Raw genomic sequence first — 27,455 nt, forward strand, 5'->3', positions numbered from 1 at the left:
ACAGCCCTACACTGCAACCGCAGCCACAGCCTGGGATGCCTCATTGCTCGGTTCTGGTGCTTGTGGGCGAGTTGCAGGGCAGAGTGAGCCGTGCGCTCCGGATCCAGGCTGAGAGGGGACAGAGGGAGACAGAGACCACGAGATGCACAGTGCAACTTGGTGGCCACTCGCTGACATTCATTCTAGACTAGAGACACAAGCCAAAGAGGGTGGAGGGAGGCTGAGACTGGGAGAGGCATAGCGCCACCAGGCGGCCACTCGCAGACATTCGCTCCAGAGAGATGCAAGTCAATTACAGCAGTCAAATATTCACGGTCTGTACAAGATTGTCCTCTCCACTTCACAATCGGAAAACTTGTGAAGTGGAGTGGACAGACCGTGGGCTGGAAAATAGTCCCTGGTGGGCGGCATATGGCCCACGGGCCACGAGTTTGAGACCATTGCTGTAAAGCTACTCTGTTTAAATTTCAAGCCCTCTTTATTTTCTTAATTAATATTTTCTAACTAAGGGAATAGTTGAAACTAAATCTTATTAAATGAAGAATTATTTTGTGAAGAGAGAGGGGAGAGCTGCGACCTGTCAGGAGCAGTCGAAGAAAAAACTGACATGCTGAGGGGAGGGGCTGTAGGTGTAGGACTCCTGCACATGCCCAGTAAGCTCAAAAGCTTACCTAGCTAGGGAGAGCACCGGCAAGTCAGAATACTTGACCATCGGAGCATCGCGGTTTTCTCCTAGCGATAGGTATAGTTAGATGTCATCTGCAAAGGAGTGAATCTGTATTTGATGGGCTAAGTCTAGAACTGGCCTAATGTAGAGATTGATGCAGATGCTTCCACCTTAACATCATGTATGATTCCCTATCTCCCCACTTACACTATAAGATCTATAGTGTAAAGAACCTCCGCTGATTCTCACTTGAATGTCTTGCACTGTTCATTAATTACATCCTCGTAATTGTTTATCGGAAGCTTATATACCACTACTAATGACTGGGGAGTTAATTCTGAGCATGAACTTCAATAAAGGTGTTACAATAAATGAGCTCCAGTAATGGTGTTATGTGAGCTAAATATATGTGGATCTTACCTATTTGTACCATCTATATACTATTATTTCTGTATTGTATTGTACTCACCTTGTCCAATACCATCAATTCAGATCAGTACCATATGACAAACATCTCTCTATTAACACCTGCAACTGCAAATTAAGGCAGATTCCAGTAGGTTCTTTCATCTAACTGAAACATGGCCTGGCACAAAATGACTGGAATTTCAGAAGGTATGAACAAATATTTAAAGATGGTTTAAATAAATTGCATATGCCTAGAACACAGAACAAACAAAATTAAACACACTAGGATGTACAGACACTCACCTGAAGGGACAATGGATTATTTCTATCCTGAGCTTTAGTCCAGCAAGAAACCAGCTTTTCTACATTGCCAGCACAAATATAGCATAGGCATGCCTGGGCCTGTAGAAGATTGTCCCCTTCATTCTCCAGTCTGTCACCCAGCAGATCTGAAACAGAATGGAAAACAAGTTTTTATATTTTGTTGTATTTATATTAAGCATTGTATTTATTTAAATTAAGCATTTAAACAGGCATTCTATAAATAGCAGAACTGATCAAGCACTTAGGTAGATGTCATTGCAAATTGCTGGAACAGAACAGCTCTCCCAGAGCTCAGAAGTTAATGTTTGATTTTTGGTTTTATTGTTAAACTGCCACAATGTGTTCACACAATTGGCAGCATAACAAAACTTGTAAATAATGTAATGTTCTGAGCATGTATGGCCCTTCTCATGTGCAGCAGACTCCTCAGCAACTCAGTTACTTCCCTAGCTCAAGAATTAATGTAATATTGAACATATCTGATCAATCCTGTCTATGGAAAACATCTGTTACAGGTGAACAATGTTGTTATTGTTGCAGTTCTCCAGGTCTCCCCTTCTGGATAGGTAGAACTGACATTTCAGCCATCATGCTTTGGCTTTCTTCAGCACACTCTGAAGAAAGCCTCAGCTTGATGGCTGAAACATTGGTTCTACCTACCAAGACACGGCCAACTGCAACAATCATGACAACAGAAGTGGAAGCATACGATAGCAATGTTTTTTTTTTTGTCAACAAAGCAAAAATGAGTCAAGAATATAAGTGGATGACTCCCAAGCTCGTTCATTGTTCAAGAGCACCCCACAAACATGAGAAAGCTCATAACAGAACTGAATGCAGGATGCTAGCCAATTTACTAAAGTTCACTGAGAAACTGAAATACAATTCTGCAGGATTTAAAGGAAACTACCAGCTGAATAGACTTTCTGATGGATTCAGCTCTTTGAGGTAGTAAGCAAAAATCCATTTACAGTCCTGAATGCAAAGGCCTTTCTCACTCAGATTCTTATGAGATTCTGAACAGAATGTAGAAAGTACTGTTTCCTCATTAATGTATGTGGAAGAGTGTTACTACTCTGGGTCAAAAAGTGAGATGTTGTTCAAAGAACTATCTTGTTATGATAAAAGTGACTGTAAAGCTCGTAGGTAACTAAAGCCTGAAATTCACTTATTCTTCTAGACAAGGTAACTGCTACTGGAAAGAGTTCTTTCCAGGTGATATTTTTCAGTAAAGCAGACTACATTGGCTGAAACAGCAGGTTCATAAGAAATGTAAGAACAATTCTCAGTATTCTATCAACTGAAGTGTAACAGGCATAGACAGTGCTGAGATAATAGATATACTCAGAAAGGAAGTTTGAAGACCTAAACAATAGATGGAGTCAGGACAGTGAATAGTGTTGAACCTATTCATGAAACACCAAATGAAAAACATCTTATTTAAATGCGAAGGTAAACCTGTTAGACATTTTTCTTACCTTAGTTAATATATCATGAGTAGGCATTGGTAGACCGAGGTGGATACTAAATAGTTTCATCTAATACATTGAGCGATTTGAGATTAGGAGGAAGCAGGCAACTTTTGCTTTCAGGGACCAACGGCGAAAACATGTGAAGACTACATAGGCACAGACTATGAGAGTCTTGTTAGCAGGGGGCCAGTTCTAATGAGGCCAATAGGGTGCTAAAAGTAATATGATCTTTGAAGAAGTAGAATGGAGGAATAAACATAAAGAACAGGTCTATTCTGAGTAATTGCTTGGCCATACCTTGCCAGATGATTTAATGATGGGTGTATAAAAAAAACAGAATGGTAGCTCTCCATTTTCATTGCTGATGAACAGATCTATTTGAAGGGTCTCCAAGCCTGAAAGATGTGAAGGGTTCTTTGATCTAAGAAGCACTTGAAGGTTGCTAGCAAGAACAAAGAGCCTCGACATTGTTTTTGATTTTGTAGACTGACACAATAAGCAGCCTGTACTAAGACCCAATTGGCAAAAGCAAAGTTCCCAATCACTGCTGCTTCGCTACAGAAGTGGAAAGATCCCAACCCTCCTTACTGACATTAATATTGCAACTTCGTTGTCCATTTGAACACTACGTTGACTTGAAAAAGATAGCCGAAATCGCAAAGGAAATAAAATTATAGCTTAAAGTTCAAGTGCTTGATGTGGAGAAGCCCTTCGAGTAAGATGGGAGTCAAAATAAGCTCCCACTAAGAGATGGAAACATCTACTATTAGGACAGATTGAAATTTAAAGCTAAACTGAGGAAGTTTTCAACACACTGCAAGTAGAGGCAAAGGCCCCAGTCTGGCTGGGACAAAGGAAAAAAAGTGATTAGGTTCATACCTTGATAATATATTTTCCGGTAGATAGGACTGGTATGCTGAACTATAGGGTTGTCCGTGCCTGCTCATGAGAATTCTACAGAAGATGTCAATCACAACTTTTCAGCTCCTCCTCCTTCTTCCCAGTCTCTTCTGCCCTCTTCAGTTCATACCAAAGCTGGAGACAGCCCTATAGAAAGAGAAAGAAGAAGGAAGGGTATGGAGAACTCCCCAAAACCTGATCTGCTCAGATTAACTGAAAGCAATCATTAAATGAACAGCAATGCAAACAGATCAAAGCCAGAAAAACTAGAAGTTAAACAAGAACACAATAGCTGAACATTTATGGAGCTCAAATATTTCTCCCTCCTTGGTATATTTAGAGACTCTTCATAATCCCATAGTATGACAGGAAAAAAATTAACTATGAAGCTAACTGTTAAGCTTGAGTCAGAGGGCAGGTGCATCAGGTAATTGATGGTTGGAGGGATCAGTATATCATTCCTATCTACTAGAAAATATATTATCAAGGTAAGAACCTAATCTCTTTTTCCAGTGCAATAGGACTGGTATGTTGAACCATAGGGATGTACCTAAGCAGTCCTAATATTTTTGGGTGGGATAATGGAGCATGCTTGCAGCATTGAGGATCAAAAATGGCATCCTCCCGTGCTGCTACGTCCACCCTGTATAATTTGGTAAAAGTATGAAGGGAAGACCAGGTTGCTGATATACAAATCTCCTCGGGTGGAAATACCTGAGTTTCCACCCAAGAAGAGGTTACTCCACTTGTTGAATGCGCCTTAAAAGAGACAGGTGGCCATGTGTCACAATTGATGTAGGCTGAGGATAGAGCTCTACAAATCCATCTAGAGAGAGAAACATAGAAACACGATGGCAAATAAAGGCCAAATAGCCCATCTAGTCTGCCCATCTGTAGTAACCATTATCTCTTTCTCTCTCTAAGAGATCACATATGCCTATCCCACGCTTTCTTGAATTCGGATACAGTCTCTGTCTCCACTACTTCTTTTGGGAAACTGTTCCACATATCTATCAACCTTTCTGTAAAAAATATTTCCTTAGATTACTCTGGAGTCTATCACCTATTAACGTCATCCTATGCCCTCTCATTCCAGTGCTTCCTTTCAATTGAAAGAGACTCAACTCATGCGCATTTACATCATGTAGGTATTTAAACGTCTCTATCATATCTCCCCTTTCCCACCTTTCCTCCAAAATATACAGATTGAAATCTTTAAATCTGTCCCCATACGCCTTATGACGAAGACCACGCACCATTTTAGTAGTTTTCCTCTGGACCGATTCCATCCTTTATATATCTTTTTGAAGGTGCGGCCTCCAGAATTGTACACAGTATTCTAAATGAGGTCTCACTAAAGTCTTATACAGGGGCATCAATATCTTCTTTTTCCTACTGGCCATACCTCTCCCTATGCAAACTAGCATCCTTCTAGCTTTCGCCTTCTAAGGGAGGGGAAGTTGCAGGGAATCTTTTTGAGGTAACCAGCAAGACAGCAATGCATCCTGGAGGGATCTCATGTTTGTCCTTGCCTTGGGTACTACCTATATCATGGCTGTCTTGGACCCCAAGACTTGCAGGTAATTCCATACAGTTGGCTCTGACTTGATTAACAAGGCTGTAATCTGTGCATGAAGTTTTTGTTTGCATACTTCTGAAAGAAAGACTTGGCCTTTCGCTGTGTTGAATAATATTCCCAGATATTCCTGGGACTGTGTCAGCACTAAGTATTTCTTTCGGAAGTTCACAATTCATCCCAGACTATGCCGTGTCTTGACAACTGCTAAAAGCACCTTTTCTCCCTCCAGGTATTCTGATGAGCCAGTTGTCCAAGTACGGGTGCACCTGTTAGCCCGTTCAGTTGAGGTGGGCAGACACCACCACCACAACCTTGGTGAATGTTCAGGTTGCTGTTGCTAGCCCAAAGGGAAGTGCTGAGAATTGATCGTGATTTTCCAAGCACATGTAATCTGAGGAATTTCCTATGTTCCAGGAAAATGGGAATGTGAAGGTAAGCTTCCGTCAAGTCTAAGGCAGCCAGAAATTCTCCTGGCTGCACTGCTGCAATGACTGAGTAAAGAGTTTCCATCCAAAACTGAGCAACTCTCAATGCTGCATTAACACTCCTCTGAGCCTTTCTTTGGCACAACAAAGTATATGGAGTATCTGCTGGAGCTTGAGTTGTCTGGAGGAACTGGTTCTATGGCTTGGATATCTAACAATCTACACAGCATTGCTCTGATCCTGTTTGCTTTCTCTGGTCGGTCTGCTGGCAAATCCATGAACCAGTCAGAGAGAGGGTGTGCAAACTATCTTGTAACCCTTTTTGATAATGTCCAGGACCCAGCGGTCAGATGTTATGTGCTCCCAAGCCTCCAGAAATTCTGAGAGCCAACCTCCAATCTTCAGAGGAGTTTCGTGAGAGTTGGCGTCATTATGGCTTTGTGAATGGCACTGCGGGGGTGGGAATGTGAACCTTGGATCCTCCTGAATCTGGAAAATCTCAGTCTGGAACCTGGAAAAGTTCTCTGAGTGGACACTCTTGTGGTATACTGAAGCCACAAATCGCGAAAGCACCCCTAGCGCTTACCTCTAGGCGCTCAGGATCTGCTGTCTGGTAAGGATTTGGGCCAGCGATCTTGTACACTGGCCATGAGATCATTTAGGCCCTTGCAAAATAGTATCTATCCTCTAAAATGGAAGCCTGCTTAGTCGCCTTAGAGGTTGAATCATTCACCCATTGTATGATCCAAAGCATATGATGGGCGATGATTGAAAAACCTGAGAGTTTTCCAATGACTCTGATAATGTCATAAAGGGCATCCGCTATGTAGTCTATTCTTGCCAGCACAAGCTGAGGAAGGAGCTCAGAGTCCGTAAGCTTCTGGTTTCTTAGTCTAGAGTGTGAGGCACATGCCATGAAGGAAGCCATAAGATCAAAGCCTCAAACTGACTCCTGAGAACTATATCCACTCTGCAGTCCTGTGGATCTTTCAAAACCAACCCCCTCTCACTGGGTAGGGAAGTGCATTTGGTCACATAGGCTACCAGGGAGTCCACTTTTGGTACAGAAAACATTTGCTGGAATTCCAAATCCATGGGGTATAGTTTAGTCATAGTTTTAGCCACTCTCAGAAAGCCTTCAGGATCTAAAGAGTTGGTGGATGGAGGGATTTTCTACCTGATCTATAGCCGATAGCTCTTGGTTCTCTGAATAGGAAGCTGTGTCACCCCCTTGTCCTCTGAGGAGGAAGCACTCTGAGATTCCAGCAAGGTCTGTGTGCTGGTCCACTCGCTTACAGACTGGACCAGTGGATTTTTGCCTTCTGTATAAGCCTGCTAGAGGAGTTTAATAAACTCTGGGCTAAAGGCTTGAAAGGGCAAAGTATCCTTGTCCCTTAAAGTGGAACATATGCCTTTTCTTGGGCTGCAAAGCTTCTACGTCCTTATGGGTGCAGAAGTGCTGTCCCAGAGCCCCGGAAGATATTTCACTACCTCTGATGGGACTGACTGCCTTTCTCTAGCCATAGAGACCTGTATAGGGGCTAAACCCAAAGCTCTCACCCCTCCTTGTGCTGCGTAGCATATGGGCACCCTTCAGCAGCCCATCCAGCGCAAATAAAGCATGATATAGGGGTATTAGGGTATGAGGACACCATCCCTATCAATTTTGAGGCAAAACAGGGTGTTTTAAGAAAGTTTGGAAACTTAGAAAAAAAATTGGGACATCCAAGATGGCCACCGCTGCAGCATTTTCGCACCAAAAATGGTTATAAAACATTTCAAGGCTGAACAAAATTAATTAAAAAATATGATTTTAGAGGGGGGAACAATGATTTATCTGTAAAAAACAGTCAAAATAGTTTTTCAGAATCCATCCCTCCCCTCCCCCTGATTTTCCTCATAGGTTTTCACAGCCTGTACTCACAGACCATGTGCAGTAGGAAAAGGTGTTGCAGCATACCTCAGCTCCTTCAAAGAGTAGCTGGAACTGGAGGGATTTTCAGCCTCAACCTACCAGTCAGCTGTCAAGCTGAGATCCTTGGGCTGCCAGTCAGACCTCAGTCGGAATGAATCTCCATTCCCCCAAGCCAAAGCGACCGCCAAAAAGAGAAGGGGAGTCAAACCACTGCCGGATGCTATTGATACCTTACAGCTAGCACTCAAGCTCTGACCAAGTCAAGGAAGCAAGCAAGTGCTGAGGGCCCAGAACCCTGTGCTCCACAAATATTCAGCAGGCTGGCTGAACAGGTTCCCGAAAGATGCACCTGCCAACTGCAGACAGTTTGCTGCTCTCCAAGCAGGCATAACCCATCCTAGAGCCGCGTAAAACCCGCAAACAACCGAAAAAAAGACTATAAAAATTATCTCAAAAATAAAGAAATAAATGAAGCAGCTCAGAATGACACCTTCATGCGCATCTGCAGAAGAAAGAACTGAAGAGAGCTGCAAAGACCGGGGAGAAAGAGCAGAAGCTGAAAAGCTGTGATTGACATCTTCTGCAAAATGCTCGTGAGCAGGCATGGACAACCCTACGGTTCAGCATACCATTCCTATTTCACTGGAAAAAGTAATAAATTAAAAGTTTACCTATGATGAAAAGAAGAATGAAGAAAAGCAATGTCAAATAATGAAGAGAAATCAATCTGGAAGAGCTTTAGTTGTAGCTCTGTTCAGCAGTGGGGGAAAAACAGGGAAGCTGAGGAGGCTGCCACACAAGAGAAAAGCTATACATGCTCAGAACTTTACAGTCACCCCTCATTTTATAATTTTGCGTGCAAATGCACGTTACGGAATAGTGCCAGTTCCACATTTTAATTGCCTAATTAGGTACAAATTGACACCAAACCAATAACCTGCAATTACTACTTGGCCCTAATTGGCAGTTTCCATCTATTCTGCTTAGGTTCTGTTCTATAATTCTATAGCTGTAATTGTGGGAGAAGTGTGGGTCACACCAAGGAGTTAAGTGCTTTTAGAATACTATCCAATACATGTGTACTGTTATTTATTTCAATTTCTATCCCGTTCTTCCAGAAGCTCAGAACGGGTTACAATCGTTTAAAAACAGACTAGTCACAATCGTTTAAAAACAGACGAGTCATGACATCAAATAGGTTACAGCTGAGAATGACAGAGCTTATTCTAGAGACCAGACTGGTCATAGTGAAGTATATTGAGGTAAATTTAGGTGCAAGCATTTGTGTCTGCCACAGACCTAGATTAAGAGGCTCATAATCAAAACTTAAATGCATCTAAAAACCCTACCAAGTTGGCACTCGGGACGATCTAAAAGACAGGTCGTCCAAGTGCCGATAATCAAAATGGCTTTTTGGACGTATTCAGGGACATTTTAGGCCTCTGAAGCCCGCTGTGTGTCCAGAGCTGAAAGGGGTATTTTTGGAGGAATGGTTAAGGCGGGATGTGAGCCAGCCTAGACTTAGTTGTCCTGCAGGAATAATCGAATGTTTGCTGAGACTGCCTAGGTGAAACTTATACGTTACGAATTAGACGATGTAAAGACAGGTTTAAGTGCCTAAAAGGTATCGAAAGTGACCAGATAACCACTGTCGAGACAAAGTAAAGACCCACACACTCTCCCCATGTTCACTGACCCCCGTTGCATCCCCACAAAGTTCAGAATAAAAATGTACATACCTGCCTCTGGAACATCAGCACCTGACATAGGAAAGCCTAGTAGAGCTGCATAGAGGTGGCTTAATTAGTTGGGGGGGAGGGGGGACTAGTGAACCATAGAGAGGACGACCCGGGCCCAAAAGCCACTCTAACCACTACATTCATGGTGGAAAATGTGAGCCCACCAAAAAAAAAAAACCAAACCCTACAGTACTGCCATATAGGTGCCACCTGTAGCCATAAGGGCTATTGGGGTTGTAGACAGGTGGGTATAGGGGGTTTTTGGGGGTGTTTTGAGGGGCTCACCATAACCTATAAGGGAGTTCTGGTGAGATGTTTATGTGGCACCCTTTTTGTGACATCCACAGCAGTGCCCTGTAAGGTGCCCTACTGCTCTGTTGCCATGTCTGGGTAGCCAGTTCATCACATTACTGACCTCTCCCACATCCAAAAGGTCTTGTTCTGGGCGTTTGGGACCTGGACGAATTTTTGGTCGAGAATGTGGTATGAAGATACATATAGTGACAGTCTAGATGATTAAATGCCTGGACTTACAGATAGATGATTTCGAGAAACAGAATAGTTTAAAAGTTCTTTTCAAGAATTGACATTTTACAGGTGCCAACTTTGGGCGACTAGTGTCCTATGTCCAAATCAGACTTGGACGTTTCTTTTGATTATGACCCGCCACGTGTTTATATCTAAAGCTGCCATGTAACTGCAGACTTATACTAGTATTCTATAACTCCAATTAAGCGCATTCTTTGCCATTTTAGAATTCATGCTTAGTAATCACACTTTAAATGCCTAACATTAGGTGACCTCTACAGAATTATGCCCTCAGCTCAAAGTTGATCTGTCCCGGGAACTTGTGTTGACATCATTCACTTACGTATCCAAATCAATCCTGCTTGCTAATAAAAAGTTATCTATATACACACAGACATATGCATCTCCTATAGGGGTAATTTTAACATAGTAACATAATCTTTCATGAGGTACTTTGTCAAATGCCTTTTGAAAATCCAAATACAAAATATCAACCGGCTCACCTTTATCCACATTTATTCATAAAGTCCATAGTCTGTTATTTAGAAAGACATGGGGGAAGTCACTGCTTGCCCTGGATCGGTAGCATGGAATATTGCTACTCCTTGGGTTTTGGTTAGGTACTAGTGACCTGGCTTGGCCACCGTGAGAATGGGCTACTGGGCTTGATGGACCATTGGTCTGACCCAGTAAGGCTATTCTTATGCTCTTATGTTCATGTTATGGCAAGACAAAAAGGATAAATACTTAAGAATATCTGATTACTATTCAGTGTATTGTAAACCACTTTGGGTGAATCTCTTCATGAAAAAGGCAGTTAACAAACCCCAATAAATTAAAAAAAACAAACATTCAACTTGTGGAGTAAACATGAAAAGCCACAGAGCAAGCAAGCATTCTACACCTTCTTTTTCCCAAGTCCAGTAGAAACTCACTTAACTGGTATTCAATTAACGGGCATTCTTAACCAACCAGCAAAAAAACGGTTGGCAAATAAAAAATCGTCTACTGTGCTCCTCACCCCCCCCTCACTCCAGCCCCAGAGGCATCAGAGGCAGCAGCCACAATCTCCCTCCCTCCAGCTCCTGAAGCCACAAATCTCCCTCCCTCCCTCCGTTCCCGAAGCAGGGACCCGACAACCCCCTCCCTCCCTCCATTCCCAAAGCAGCAGAGCTTGTCCTGACAACCCTCTCCCTATCTCTGTTCCTGAAGCAGCAGAGCAACCCGACAACCCCCCCTCCCTCGAAGCTGTAGCAGCAGCCAATGAGCAGAGGAAGTGCTGGTAAACAGGCTGCTTCCAGCCAACCCCAGCAGGACCTTTCCTTGACATGTCACTTGCTCACCAGCTACCGCTTTAGCTTTGGGGAAGGAAGGGAGGGGGTTGGCAGGACTGCCTCTACTGCTTCGGGAACAGAGGGCAGGTTGTCAGGACCAGCTCTACTTGTTCAGAAACGGAGGAAGGGAGGGGAAAAATGGGGGGAGAGAAAGAAGGGAAGAACAGATGCTGACCTACAACAGGGGTGAGGGGGATGATAAGAGTGAGGTGAGAAGGCAGATCAATTTTTATAGTAACTCTCAAGCTACCAGAAGCTATAGTTATCCAGCATCTCACCTGGAGTACTGCATCCAGCACTGGTCGCCTTACCTGAAGAAGGACACGGTACTACTCGAAAGGGTCCAGAGAAGAGCGACTAAGATGGTTAAGGGGCTGGAGGAGCTGCCATACAGCGAAAGATTAGAGAAACTGGGCCTCTTCTCTCTTGAACAGAGGAGATTGAGAGGGGACATGATCGAAACATTCAAGGTACTGAAGGGGATAGACTTAGAAGATAAGGACAGGTTGTTCACCCTCTCCAAGGTAGGGAGAACAAGAGGACACTCTCTAAAGTTGAAAGGGGATAGATTCCATACAAATGTAAGGAAGTTCTTCTTCACCCAGAGAGTGGTAGAAAGCTGGAACGCCCTTCCAGAGGCTGTTATAGGGGAAAACACCCTCCAAGGATTCAAGACAAAGTTAGACAAGTTTCTGTTGAACAAGAACGTGCACTGGTAGGGCTAGTTTCAGTTAGGGTGCTGGTCTTAGACCAGAGAGCCGCCACGTGAGCGGACTGCTGGACATGATGGACCACTGGTCTGACTCAGCAGTGGCAATTCTTATGTTCCTATGTTAATCCCCAAGGGTGCTAAGATTCTACTGTAGCTTAGTAGTGATATCTATTACTCAGGAAAAGTGTCAGAAATGAAATCATCTTAAGAGCAGCACAGCAGACCCCCCGTGAATTAGTGGGTTTGCGAACCACGGACTCAGTCATTCGCGGTATTTTCTAACTGCCTCTTCCGGTCAGAAAATATAGGGAATGACTGAGTCTGCAAATCAGCCTTCTGCACAGCTGATTCCTCCTCCTCTCCCCCTCATCAGTCAATCAGCCGATTCCTCCTCCTCTTCACTCCCAATCAGCCTTCTGCACAGCCAAAGCGCCTGCCAGTCTAAAGATTGCTTTTTTTAGCACCCGCCACCATCTCTGAAGTCCTCTCCTGCCTCCGATCCACTCCTAAACCGCATTTGCGTTTTTTAAAAATTCACGGGTACTCCTGGAATGGAACCACCCCGCAAATTTAGGGGGAGTACTGTATTACAGAAACCGATTTAAGAAAGCTTACCACATAGCCCAGCAAACTCATCTGGTCTGGCATAAGTTAACACAGCAGCTAAAGCCTCTCTCCAGTTCTGTAGGTCACATGATTGAACAATCTCCTGCCAGTTCTTTGTCACCACTGCAGTGATTAACTTGGGGAAAAAAGAAGGAAATATCATTAGATTAGTATGTCTTTATTTAAGACCCCACAAATTTTGTTATGTACTTCATAGAACTATGAACTGCTTTATGTCCATACAGATGTGCTTTATTGACCCTATAGCAAAATTCTGTATGAGTTAAGAATCTAAAATGAAACTACATTACAAATTAATTTTAGGAAATGAGACAGCTTTGGAGGGTAGGTTGTGTCCCTTCATATACAGGCAGAGACAAAAACACAAGTTAATTTCACACCTGCTTGATAACATTGGCACCCCTCCACTTCCCCCCCCCCCACACACACCCTTTCAAATTTCTTCCTGTGGAGATAATTTATAAGAGACGAACTAAGGGCTAGATTCACTAAACTCTTTTTTGGGGGGCAATCTGGAGGCGATCCATGTCCAAGTCTTGCCGAGCAAAAGTCCCCATGCAAATGATCTGATCGGACACATGCCCACAAGCAAACCCACAAATCGCTGCAGAGCGATCCAGACACATGCGCAGACCATCCTCTCTGCCTGGAGATGCGATCCAAGCATGCGATTGAGGTCAAAACAAAAGGGGGGTGGCTGCACTCCCTGGCCCCACGAGAATCATTTCAAGGGAACAGAACACGCTTTGCAGCCAGACTGGAACAACTAAGCAGAACATGGCTTAGCGCGGCCCAGCTTTAAACCTGTGGGTTAAAAACACAGACTCGCAGAGAGGAAGGGCAGTAGAGAGCAGAGAAGCAGAGAGAAGGGCGCTTTTTCCCAAGGGAGATGTTTTTTATTTTGATGGTTTCAGGGCTACAAGGCTGAGATTTCATGGCGGCAGAGTGCAGGACAATCGGCAAGGACGTGAGCGACTGGCCCTCAGCAGTCGCTTCTTTTTGGATCGGCAAGCCCAATCGGTGTTCCTTCTTGTTTAGTGAATCGCTGCCATCCTATTTATGCATGCATTTGCCCTCATTTGCATGTACAGATCGGATAGATTCGGGCAGAAGGTTAGTGAATCAGGTCGGGGTCAGAAAAGACTCGCAAACTGGTCGGGACACGATCAGTGAGTTTAGTGAATCTAGCTCCAAATTCCTGATCTGTGCACAGCTCTAACTTTAGTTGACCCCTGGTGCCTCCTCCACCCCACTAAGCATGACTACACACATTTCTCTTGAGCTACCACATACTTTTAAGGCTAGTTTATACTGTATACTTATTTCAAGGACTGCCTTTTCATTAGTACAAAGAGCAGAAATAGGACTAAAAAAAGTATCTGACCATGCTCTCATATGGTTGGAGCTAGATTTTGCTCACATTTCACGACTATTTTTATTTTTATTTTATTTATTCAATTTTCTATACCGTTCTCCCAGGGGAGCTCAGAACGGTTTACATGCATTTATTCAGGTACTCGAGCAGTTTTCCCTCTCTGTCCCGGCGGGCTCACACTCTATCTAACATACCTGGGGCAATGGGGGGATTAAGTGACTTGCCCAAGGTCACAAGGAGCAGCATGGGTTTGAACCCACAACCTCAGGGTGCTGAGGCTGTAGCTTTAACCACTGCGCTACACTCTCCCTCCTACAGGTATCCACTGGAGATTCTTGGATTATCTTGTTGATGATAAAGATTTTCAATCTTTTTTATAACAAAAGTGAGATAATTCTTTTATTTCATGGACACCACCAATAAGATTTGCATCTTTTTTAGGAAACAAAGTGGTAATTTGCAGGAAAATTATAGCATATGTAGCTACTACAAATAAAAGTGTGCAGAGGCAAAAAGGACATTGGCCCATCTCACCTCTAAGGCCAGGGATTCTTTCATGGATATACAAGCTGTGTTAAATGTGTTAATCCATGAGTGAACCAAGAAAATGTTAATATACCATGAGTTTCAGTATTATCACTATGGCAACAGACCGGGCAAATTATTAGCGCAAATCACAAAAAGCTGGTAGGGATCATCATATTACATTCCATTGTTACAAGATGCTGGAGGTTGAACTTTAACAAATCCAGAGGATATAGCTATGCTTTTTTATAGTAGCATTACTATAATTATTATAAGCAATTTTATCAAGCTCCAGGCAGTGATGGGGCCCTATTATATCAGACTGTCTGGAAGACTCTTGTGTACCTCAACTGACAGACACAGCCTATGAAATTTTAAATGCACTTTTGCAGATGAAAGAGGCTCAGCAGGTCATTAGCAACTGAAAAAGGGAATAGTGCCAGGACCTGATGGTTTTACCCCTGAATTTTTTCAGATGTTATCAATTCCTCTGGTTACACCCTTAAAAGTATATTATGATGAAGTTTTAGACAGGGGTACCTTTCCAGATACAGCTAATTCTGTTCTGATCACATACCTAAACCTGGGAAGTCGGGGTTGACGCATGATGTATACAGACCTATATCCTTGATAAATTTATTTTATTTATTCAGTTTTCTATACCATTTTCCCAGGGGAGCTCAGAATAGTTTTACATGAATTTATTTAGGTACTCAAACATTTTCCCTGTCTGTCCTGCAGGCTCACAATCTAATGTACCTGGGACAATGAGGGGATTAAGTGACTTGCCCAGGGTCATAAGGAGCAGCATAGATTTGAACCTACAACCTCAGGGTACTGAGGCTGTAGCTTTAACCACTGCACCACACTCTCCCACATGTAGACCATAAAATCTTTTCCAAGATTCTAGCTAACAGATTCACTCTACATCTGCCTACAATAATCAGGGATCATCAAGTAGGCTTTCTTCTGGGCAGATACTCAGTACAAAATGTTCGTAAAGTACTGTCAGCTATGTCTAGGGAGCAGAGGGAGCATGTGAAGGGGATGCTGGCCAGCCTGGACACTGCAAAAATTTTCAACAAAGTCTATTAGGCCTTTCTTTTTGAAACCCTCTGCTTTGTTGGGCTAGAAGGCTCGTTTTATGATGCGGTTCAAGTTCTTTATACACACCCATCAGCAGCCTTTATCAGTGAATAGTGTCTAGACTCTGTCATTTCCAATAGAGCATGGGATGCAATGGGGTGCCCCCTCTCTCCCCTTCGATTCGTGTTGTATCTGGAGCACCTGTTGTGGACTATTGAGCTGAATGATGAGATCATGGGTTACAATTGGGCCCTGCTCCCTTGAAGGTCTTTATCTATGCAGATGCGTTACTTACACTTGCTAGCCCACAATCCTCTTTGCCCCAATTACTTAGTGTAATGGATGAATATGGATTTTCTCAGACCTTACATTAAACTTGCAGAAATCAGTAGCACTGACATTACATAGTGTAGACTGCCATGCCGTTGGCATGGGTCAAGTTTCAAGTTTATTTGTTCTTAATGAATCGCCTATTTAAATTGCTAGGCGATGTACAACTTAATAAAATATACAAATAAAATATTAGTGTTAACATATAAAATAACTTTTGTTATGCGTTAGAACTTAACATACAAAATACGTACATATAAAATAATTTTTTAAGGGTTAAAACTTACAAGAATTGTGAGGGTAAGTGGGGAAAAAGTTACAATGTTTGATATTGATGAAATGATATTTGGAGTTACTCGTACATCATGTTCTGTCTACTTTATATACTGTACAATCAATGTAGACCCTCATTTGCATACTACCACAGAAAATGTATTTGCCTGGTAATACATCACTGTTTCTATATCAGCCAGGATTGCTGTTTTTATATCCTACAGATACTTCCCCTGATGCTTATGACTAGGCATTTACAGTTGCTAGACCAGGTTATTACCAAATTTCTTTGGAACGGAAAACGGACTTACCTTTCAATCTCTCTAATGCCTCTACCAAAACTTAAGGGAGGCATGGGCCTGTTAAATCAGACTTTTTTCACAGAATTGTGGTATGCGACACATAAGTACCGTAACTGGTTTAGGGACACTGCCCATTTTTCTGTAACATCAATAGAGATAAAATTGACCTACCCTTACCATTTTATTACTTTTTTCATTCTAATAAATCTGGTTTGCCTTTGTCTAGGAGGACTTCTTCATTGCTCTATATACCCTTGCGCACAGTATGGTGCACAGTGGGGAAAGTGTTGAGGGTCCAAACTGATGTATCTCTCTTGCTGCCAATATGTGGTAATGGAGACTTTCTGTCAGGTCTTAACTGAGAACAACTGGGAACAACATGGGATATATTATATTATATATATTATATTTCACAAGTTGTATCTTTAGGTCAAGAATTTGGTTTAGAAGGGCAACATACTTTCTGTTACATGCCTTTTTGCTGTCCAGCTCTCTGATGTTATAAGGCCAGGAACTTCTGATTAAAGTATAATGGCTGGATGCACAGTTGATGGTTCCTTTAAAATGTTATCAAATTTATGCAAAATAAACTGAACTTTGACTTATGAGCGCTATGTGGGTAAATGGAATAGAGATCTTGTACCTGAACCCACCCGTGAACAATCCGAGTGTTGTCTCACTACTGCGGGGAAGTTGTCAGGAAATGTGTTACTTTGGGATATGCAATACAAATTTCTTCTTCATCTCTATATTTCTCCCTGCAGGGCATTCCTGGCAACATTCCAGTAAACTGATTGCTGTCTAAAATGTCATCATTCTAATGCTACCTTAGGACATATGTTTTGGCTCTCTCCAAATATATCTATTTTTTGGACTAAAGCTGTGGGGACAGTGTCATACAAATGGTGTTGCACCTGATGCCCCTCTCCAATGATGCTATTTGGGCAATTTAAAGTTGTGCTACCATTTCCCTAAGGTATGAGACGATTACTTCAAAGATCAGTAATTCTAGGAAAGAAAAGTATTCTATTACGTTAGCTCTCAATGGACTTCCTGTGGTACTCACTGAAACAACGTGAATTTACAGACTGACTCCATTCTGGGAAAACAATTTATATGTATGTGGGAGCTTTTTTGGAAAACGCTTACACCTGTGGCATGGAGTAGGCTCCTGAACAGACAAATGCCTGGTAACAGATTTCCTTTTCCATTCTCTGCCATGTGAGGGGGGGAGGGGGAGGAGGGGAGAAAGGGTGGAAAGGGACAGGAGGTGGAATTTATATTTGCATAGTAGTTTATTTGTTTTATAAAGATTGTAAATGATTGTATTTCTTTCAGTGTGCTAGATTAAATTTGATCCATTAAATTTAGATTTGTTCATGCTGTATTACTGAAGGTATAGGCAGCCTCTGTTTAAAATTTAATTCCAACAGTCCCACCCCAACTTCCACCCAGCCCTGCTCTGATTTCTGATTTATAGGACCCTGAATCAATTAGAAGGTTAAAAAAGTAAATAGCTAGTCTCTATTACCTAGTAATTAGCTCTTAAGAAATAGTCTAAGAAATTCCTTTGAGGGTAACCTATCAATTACAACATTACAAAATAAAAATTAAACATTACCACAGCCTAACATACAGTACAACTAGCAATCTTAGGAGACTAAAGTGTACTCCCTTAGCAACTTAAATAATGAAAGATTAGGTGCTTCCCTTTGCTAATCTTCTTTCTTGTAAATCTACATGTTATTCCAGGACTAGTGGGTTAATGCTGTCTACCCGCCAGGGTTTTGTAGGAAGCCTCAAATTCCAGAGGTTTAAACTCCATCCCTCTCACCTCAGCACTGGCCCCTCAGGAATCAGTCGTAAAGCAGCCAGGAATATCTGTAGAGGACAAAAACAAGAGAGAGGGGGGTACAGGGACACTTCCTGACAAATAAGTCTAATCTGCTCATGTCAAGAAATGCAAAAAAGCAAATATGAAACACATTAAACATTAGAATCCGCAATGATAAAAAACAGTGCTATAATGAGACATAGCCTGCACTGACAGAATAGCGCACCCCGACTAGGGACCCCCCAAATTAAGTGCTAAACCCATTGTGATGGCACTCTTATAAAGGCTGGTCAAAAAACAGTAATCCAGCACATGTTTCATAAGTATACACCCACAAAAAGCTGTTAAGAAGCAATGTGAGACATGAGACTAGCATTCTGAAACAATTTTCTCCCAAAGATTTCAAAGTTCAAACTTCTCCCTTCTCCCTCCCCTCCTAAAAAAATTCACTGCGGACAGTAATGGAGGGGTGGGGAAGGAGAAGTGAGAGAGGTTTGAGCTGTTGGCTCCTAGGTTTTTGGGCTGGCTTCTAGATTTAATAAAAATTTGTTGAGGCCTGCTTTAAGGAATCTGTGAACAGCATTCATAGCGTAGGGGGGTGGGGTGAGGTGGTTGAGGAACTGGTGGATGTTTGAAGCTTCAACATTGGGGGTTCCGCCTCCATTTCTAACTTCAATAAAACAGTTTCAACAATTCCAGAACAAAATCAATGAATGAGAATTCCATAGGTGGGAGAAATTTCTTCTCTTACATCAAGGGTGTCAAAGTCCTTCCTCGAGGGCCGCAATCCATTCGGGTTTTCAGGGTTTCCCCAATGAATATGCATGAGATCTATTTGCATACACTGCTTTCATTGTATGCTAACAGATCTTATGCATATTCATTGGGGAAATCCTGAAAACCCGACTGGATTGCGGCCCTCGGGGAGGGACTTTGACACTCCTGCCATGGAGGATAAGAGTCTGACGCTAAGCCAGTTGAATCCTCTTCAGAGAATACCTCTAGCTCATAATTAGAATCTGAGGAAGGGTATAGAAGTCCTGTGTAGAAGAGACCAGGTGAAGACCCCTGAAATTTCCCCCATTTAAGCAGAAACAGGCCAATACGGATGGAGCCTAAAATGGATGCTGAAAAAGTAAAAATGGACTCTGACTAACAAACTGTCAGCTCTGAAAGACACTTCTGCTTTCTTGAAAGAAAGGTCAACCAGAAAACACAGCTGGAAAGGAAGACACTGAAATTGATGTAAGAAACTCACCAAGAAACTACGCTGTGCAGCGTAAGAGCAAGGGATGTAAGGAAGTAAAAACTAACCACAGAGCTAAAAAACCGTTAGGCCAGGTGCCCGGAAGGGGGGCTTGGTATATTAACAGGACATTTATTGGGACTCAGGGTAGGATTAGATCATAAGGGGTGTGGTCACACAGTATCACTCATTATGCTAACCAATCATTAGATTAATAAATGAGATAATAAATATGATTAACCAATGAAAATGTGAAATGTAACATGCATCAAGGTGGGCCAGAACTGTCAAAGAGTCCTATAAAAGAGGGCTCCCGGGACCAGAGCTTCAGAACTCTTTGGAAGTTTTCCATCAGTCTGGCCAGCCTGGTGTATGCTCTATCATTCTGTATGCTGTGTGATTTGTTCCTCTAAGCTATTGCTATTTGATTATTAAAACTCATATTATTTGTATCAGCATAAAGAGAGTTGAGTGGTCTGTCTGTGAAGGCATAGGGTCTTCAGATCCCATAAGCAATCCAGAAGAGATGCTCCACTCCAAAAGAGAAGCTTGGGTCTCTGGCTGTTTTGACTCAATGACACGGACATAAGGCCTTGGGTGGAGGCATCATGAACTCATGCAGCACATGCTGGTATCATCAGTGACTTCCCCGCTGGAGACGCAGCAAAGAAGTGGGACACAGCAGATCTCCCAGGGGCTGGATACAACTCTGAGTCCTGACATGACAGCACCGCCCCTGCATCCCCAAACTACCAGCTCCCTACGGGTGAAGCAGCTTCCAGGAGTCGGAATGCAACCTCCCCGGGAAGCTAAAGAGATCATTACGGGGAACGGGGATTCAGGCTCTCAGCTTCTACAAGGAAGCCAGACCATGGATACGGAGGATTTGATAACATCAGGGATTGGATCTGCCCAGCCAGAACATCGACAAGACTTGCCAGTGGGTGAGCAAAGTACTTTACATTTGCAATTTCCTCAACTTCAAAAACCCTGCAAAGTAACATTAGACGCCTTGTGGGATCTGGTGGCTAACTTAGCTAAGATCATTAATCCCCGATTTCAACAGATAGAAGGGAGATTAAAAGAACATGATAAAGATATTACCAATGTAAAGCAAATGACTGGCGTCTCTAAAACTGTAGTAGAAAATTTGCAACAAGAAATAAAGTCTTCAAAACAAATACAAGAGACGCTAATCAAGGATAACACAAATCAAAGAAGAAAACTTGAATCACTTGAAAATGTTTCTAGAAATAACAACCTTAGATTGATTAATTTCCCTAGGATTACAACAATAACTCCTAGAGAAATGTTGAAACGTTATTTCAAGGAAATACTGGAGGTCTCTGAGGCTTCATTAGCTCCATTTACACAAGTTTATTATTTTCCAAGCAAGGAGCAAAATAATCAGCAAGAAGAACCAGGACTCTATAAACTTATCAGCTCTATTAGAAATTTCTAATAAGGAAGTAGCTATCCCTGCTACTTTACTCCTGACAGTTGCCCTTACGTTTGATAAGATTTGGTTGTTGAGAATGTTCTTTAAAAATAAGCAAAAAGAATTTAAAGTGCAAGTGTTTCCAGACTTAGCACGTGATATACAATGGCACAGGAAATAATTTCTGTTATTGAAACCTGGTGTCTTAGCTTTGGGGGCTACATTTTTTCTCCGTCACCCCGGCAAATGTATAATACACTATAAATCACAAAAATTTGTTTTCTTTGAGCCCTTCCAACTGACAACATTTTTGTCGATGTCACGACTGGAGTGTGCTCAATGAAAGATATCTCCGTCAATCTACCATAGTTTCTTTCAGAGAGTTTTCTTTATTCTTGCTATTATTTACATTTTGGATCTCACTTGAGGACTTGAGTTGGATTTAGGCTATACTTTTCTTTGTAAACCACGGTAGTATGTATAGTACTTTATTTTCTATGTCTTGAATTTGCGTTCTGTACAAGTTAATCTTGAATATGTAATTTGAAAACTTATAAATAATAATTTAAAAAAGATATTATAAAATAGAACATTTTTAATATGAAAATTACTCTTTGAATTTTAAACATGCTTTGATTAGATAGTCTGTTAAATTGACTTCTTCTCATGCACACTATCACTTTTAGAGCTCAAAAACTAAACATTCATATGACAAACTACTTACCCTGGTGATTTTGCTCTGGGTTTTAGCAAAGTACTTCTTCTGTGTCCTAGCCAGAAGATCTTGCCCACCTGCTATGGCTAATATAATGGCATCTGCCATACGGTTGTCATGTAAACAGAGATTAACTGCACTTTCAAAGTTGCCAGTCAGCAAAGCCTGTGTAATCAACCCATCCACATCTGGAATAATGGGAAGGAAGAAAGAAAAACATTTCACTATTCTAGATCATCAGGTATCTTTTAAAATCAAAATTAGATAAAAACCAAAAGAGAAATTTCTTCATAAAATTCTTTTTAAGAGCTTTGTTTCATGTATTTTCAGTAGAGCAAACAAAACAAAAATGAGGAAACAGGGTACTTCTGCATATAAGAGAGGCAATATATGCTCTGAATTTTATTTCTGAGTTCTGGAAGATACTGTATGTTCTGTTCCAGCATCATCAGATGACACCACTCAATTGTGTGGCTAATCACATCCATGCAGCAGCCCGATGCTCGCCAGCGTGAAGGAGAGGGGTCCTGGTGGACTCCTTTAAAAGTCCATCTAACAGCAGCACACGGTAGTGAGTCCGAAGGGGTGTGGCCTAAAGGGGCAGGACACTCCCCTTTTAAGGCAGGAGAGGACTGATACTAATTCCTTCCACCATGTGCAAAAGGAAGAAGAAAATACATCTCTTACCTTCAGGAATGGGTCAATTGGATCAGTACCTTTTGGCTCCTTCTTCACCATTTCAAATAAGTTAAGAATTTTTTTTAATTCCATTGCACCAATTCGGTATTAATTTGGCACTAATTTGTGCTTAAAAGTATGGAAAATTTAGCAATGATTGGGTGGTGAGGTGGTTTATAGGGGTTTCCTTCCGTGTTACCCCTCCATGTCTCTGAGCTAATCTTCACATATGTATAGAATTGTTGAATAATTATTAAAAACCAAAAAAATGACCCCAAAATATCCACAGAGAAGAAAATCCAGAAGAAACCAAAAGAAACTCTGTGGTATGACGATGTTCCTTAATGGACTTTATTTGAAAATGTCAAAGTTCCAAAGATACACTAAAATCATCCACATAAAAGTAAGATAATCCACATAAAATCCTTAAAGGACCTAGTCCACTAGGGATGCAGGACTCAAAATTTGAGACTGTGAGTGATATCTAACATGCAAAGAATATTGACAATGTGAGATTATGGATACAGTGATGTAAATGAAACCGATAGTAATGAATTGGTGAAAGACCGTGATAAATATCACAAACATGCGAAGACAAAAAATATATTGGAATCTATGCAAAATGCAGAGTGAAGTAAAAAACTTAATATATTATAAAAAATATAGTGCTAAAAATTGATCTGTGAACACTTGTGTTTGAACAAGCTTAAAAGAAGCAAAAGGGAACTATATAGGACAAAAATACATACCCTGGGGGGTTCTATAATGGTGAATACGTGGGAAAGCTGATTAATTCAAAGAGATTAAAATAAAAGTAAATAAATTAAAATTTTAAAAGATAAAAACAAAAGTAAATAAATTAAAATTTTAAAAGATAAAAACATATATAAAACTCTGTACTACTACCAAGTTTAAAATTAAGCATATTAGCAAAGCCATATAAGATATTTAGGAATTGCATATTGTACAAAAAATCCTAGTAACATCAGGAAACAGGTGCAGGTAATAGAAAGAGGACACATAATTAAAAGAATGTAGTAAGTGGAAGCTTCTGATAAAGAGGCAAAATTAAAAACCAAAAACTATATAAGTTAGCATACCCAGTGAGCTGTGATCATAAGAAAAACCGGTGGGAAGAGGCATCTACCACGGAGCCATAGGGAAGTGATAGTGGGGGATGGGTTCAGGAAGGAGCTATGCCACACATAACTAGATGCTGCTAAAAAGACAATGCAAAGGAAAAAGCTATCCAGTAAAAGCAAAAGAAAACAAATATAAGTATAAAATGTCGCTAATAAAGGAAAAGAAAAAAACTTGATTCAAGAAGTGAAAACCATAAACCAGTGATGTTCGTGAAAGAACTGCAGTATGAAAGCAGAGTCAGAAACACCTAATATGTGGTGAGCCGGGAGTGAGACACTGCTTGCATTTGCATTGGATAGGGACGCACGTAGAAGGAGGAGCAATTAAATATGCGATCTAATTGGTGAAATGTTCCACATAACAAAAATAGAAGGGGGGAGGCTAACAAATGTATGAAGAATAACTGAAATGAATGAATGAATGAATACTAGTCTAAGAAAAATGCCCCAAACACACATTAAAAGGTACAAATGTTGGATGAATCGCTAGAGAAAAGACTGAACATGGAGAAAAGAGCATTAAAATGTGAATAGCAAAATAATTAAAATGGAATCTAACTAACTATTTACTTTTATTTTAATCTCTTTGAATTAATCAGCTTTCCCACATATTCACCATTATAGGATCCCCCAGGGTATGTATTTTTGTTCTATATAGTTCCCTTTTGCTTCTTTTAAGCTTGTTCAAACACAAGTGTTCACAGATCAATTGTTTAGCGACCTCAGAGTATCCCTATCCCCTTCCGGAATGGGATACAGGCAGGCCATGGAATGCACAAAGCAAAAAGGGGCTTCCGGCACCTGCCACTATGCGAGCATTATGTCCCAAACATCCTGATGCATAGGAAAAGAATGGGAAGCAACGCGAATCCCCTTAAGCAAGGGGTCTACCATACGCGGGGGCTCCGACATGGGGTCCTCAAAGTGCAAAACCGAAGAGTCCTGAAGGATTAACTCATGGAGCTCGTCCCGCTGAAAAATGCGCACCACAGACGCATCTTCACCGGCTGGGGAGTGCTCAAACCCCTCACCAGCAGAATCCGGCCCCCCAAGAGGATCCTGGAATTCTTCCCAAGAGTCCAGGTCCTCATCAATCACCTCGTGCTCCTCTGGGAAAACATCCTCATCCCAAGAGACCCTTGGGCGTTTGGATGAGAGAGGAGTAGAGGTGGGCAACACCACCGCTGTGGTGGGGCCACACCGGGGAAGACGTTGAGGGTAACCCCCCCCCCAGTGGGCACAGTGGCCCCAAGGTATTCCCTGCTCCAGCAGGGGCCCCTGACACACCTTGCTCCTGTATTTCCAGAACAGGGGGAAGGTTACCAGAGGTAACTGAAATGAAGGATGAGGTTCCTGCCGAAATTGGCCCTAAAACCACCAAAATTCAAGCTCCTGTGGCCTGAAGCAGAGGTCGATGAACCGACTGACGTAAAAAGGGAATCCCCAGCCAAACCAGCGGGAAGGGAATCCTTTTCTCCCTGACCATTGGCGGCTGGGGGAACCCCCCCCGCATGGTTGTTGGGGAAAGCCTGGGCTTCCCCACGATCCGAAGTTGAACCGCGAGGCACATGCAGAGGGGTGCCCTGGCCACCAGCATCCGCTGCCGACGAGGCTTCCCCACCGTTCCAGCCTGCACAATGCTTGCACAGGCCGGCTACGAGTACCTCGCACCTGGAGCATTTTTTACCTTTAAAAGAGCTCATTGTGCTGAAAACCGCCCTAGCTGTAAAGCAAGTGCCGGTCAGTTGAGAAAAAAAACACAGAAAAAAGGCAGCTTTAAAGGGAAATGAGCCCTTTAGACCGGCTGAGGCCCTCTACAAAAATATGGGGAGGTGGAGGAAGGTGGGGGGAGGGACCCAGCATGAGACCTGCCAGGTTTAACACCCCCGAGGTCAGATGGATCCCCAAACAGAACCTTCCCAAGCTCTATCCGGCACAAAAAGGGGAACCAGGAGTCCACAAAGTTCCAACAGTGCTAAGAGGGGAGCTGAAAAGCTTTACCACAGGAGACTGAGGAAAACTGGAGTAGCAAGAGGGGATGCTCTACTGATATACAAGTTTTGATCTCAGTCTCCACCTGCTGGTAGCAGTGAGGCATATTACCCATTCATAAGGACTATACCAGTCTATCAAGCGATACAGAAGTAGCGATTTCACGTTGGTTTATGCTTGAACTTTACTGATGACTTTATAAAAGAGTTTTGTAAATGTCATCAAATATGTAGGTGGGAACATACATGTGTGGAGATGGTTCCCAGCAGTCACACACATGGTCTCAGCGTTAGTAATGACCTGGGTGGAGGAGCACTGAGCACATTGTAAAGATATCTTTCACGCAAAGTTTTAGTGATAGCAGTGAAATCCATGCAGGTACACAATACAAAAAGAGCATATTAAAAATTAAAAAATAATAAAAGGCAAATAATTGCAATAGTATAACAGCATTATATATTTGATAGTATAATGTGAATGCTGTATTTTATGAACAAAGATCCCAAATATTGTAAACTTTTCAAATTTGAACACATGAGAGAAAGCCTCAGTCAAGTTCTTTGAGCTAAGCCAAGTTTAGGCAAAGGAGCAGGTACCTCGAAAGGTGTAAGGTAGAAAATACAGAGAAGATTCCATATCAAGGTTGCCCTGACCACCTTCAGGCCTTGTTTATTTATACCTTTTCTTACATTGCTATTGCTAAGAAATACCACTGTATTACTATCACAACAAAAAGAAAAAAAATATTCAGAGTGCTTATTGTCATTTGAGCAGGATTTACCTCCACTAACAGAAATATTAAAAGTTTCTCTTGTAGATCTGCAGACTTCAGTCTCTTCTTCAACCTCTGGCGTCTGCAAGGAAGAAATGTGTCTGATCATATACGTTTGCAGTCTGTGAAATTCTATACTCTTAACATTTTATAAATTTTATACTGTGACCAAATCACTCCTTCTCACTACTATTGTTACTATGTGGAGCAAATATCAATTCATTATACCAAAGGTATAAATATTGATGATAGAAACCACGGAAACAAAAGTCAGGTTGCCTATAAGCTTATCATTGATAGTACAATTTGTTGTCATTTACTAAGTTACTATGGGGCCCATAATCAAAACACATAGATTTCCAAAATCATCCTAAATCAGCACTTGGACGTCCTAATCGCCAGAACGTCCAAGTGCCGAAATCAAAACTGTCTTTCTGTACGTCTAGCGAGGTGTTCCAGCCTCTGTACGTTCAGAGCACAAGATGGGTATGGTGGAGGCATGTTATGGGTGGGCTTTGGGCAGTCTCAAGGGTGGGTTAAACATGGACATTTTGCAGCGATAATAAAGCAAACATTCGCAAGACATCCTGGACAGAACTTATACATTTGGAACTAGACCTGTGTTAGAAGGGTCTAAGTGCCATAAAGTGCCCAAACTGACCATATGACAACAGTGTTCATGGACCCCCTCACACCCACAAAGATCAGAATACAAAAGTACATACCTGTCTCCAGAATATCAGCACCTGGTATAGGAAAGCCTAGTAGAGCTGCACACAGGTGTCTTAAGTAGTCTTGACTAACCTTAGAGAGCCTTCTGGAGACTCCCATTGCTCAGTGACTAGCAAGGTAATGTCCAGGTGTGCAGGTAAAAAGGCAGTTTGAGCATTTGTACCGCTCATGACTGTGCACCGAGAGGTCAACGATTATTGAGGTTCTAGCTTCAGTTCCCTGAATGCAAGGTCGCTGATGTAAAAAGTCACCGCACTGAGGGATTATTCCCCTGGTCACGCAGGACTATTGTCTCCTGACCTCTGGACCCTGAAAAGGATTCTGAATCCTCCAGGCAAGAAAACTGCACTCTGGGACAGTAAAGGCATGGACTCCAATCCTCCCA

General features: G+C 42.0%; 1 protein-coding gene across 8 annotated transcripts in view; it reads right to left on the bottom strand.

Annotated features, from left to right (window-relative positions):
• Positions 1 to 27,455, bottom strand: part of SEC31A (SEC31 homolog A, COPII coat complex component) — a 240,037-nt gene that overhangs the window by 110,413 nt on the left and 102,169 nt on the right. For all 8 annotated transcript variants that reach the window (XR_004541033.1, XR_004541032.1, XM_033962592.1 and 5 more), the window contains exons 15-18: positions 26,348 to 26,420; positions 21,764 to 21,942; positions 12,619 to 12,745; positions 1,379 to 1,524 (exon numbers count right to left, since the gene is read on the bottom strand). Coding sequence is in view for 6 of the 8 variants with exons in the window: in XM_033962592.1 (XP_033818483.1) it covers positions 1,379 to 1,524; positions 12,619 to 12,745; positions 21,764 to 21,942; positions 26,348 to 26,420 (525 nt within the window). In the remaining 2 variants the exon portion in view is untranslated. The remainder of the gene's footprint in view (positions 1 to 1,378; positions 1,525 to 12,618; positions 12,746 to 21,763; positions 21,943 to 26,347; positions 26,421 to 27,455) is intronic.

This window comes from Geotrypetes seraphini, chromosome 1, assembly GCF_902459505.1.
Source record: "Geotrypetes seraphini chromosome 1, aGeoSer1.1, whole genome shotgun sequence".
NCBI classification, from domain to species: domain Eukaryota; kingdom Metazoa; phylum Chordata; class Amphibia; order Gymnophiona; family Dermophiidae; genus Geotrypetes; species Geotrypetes seraphini.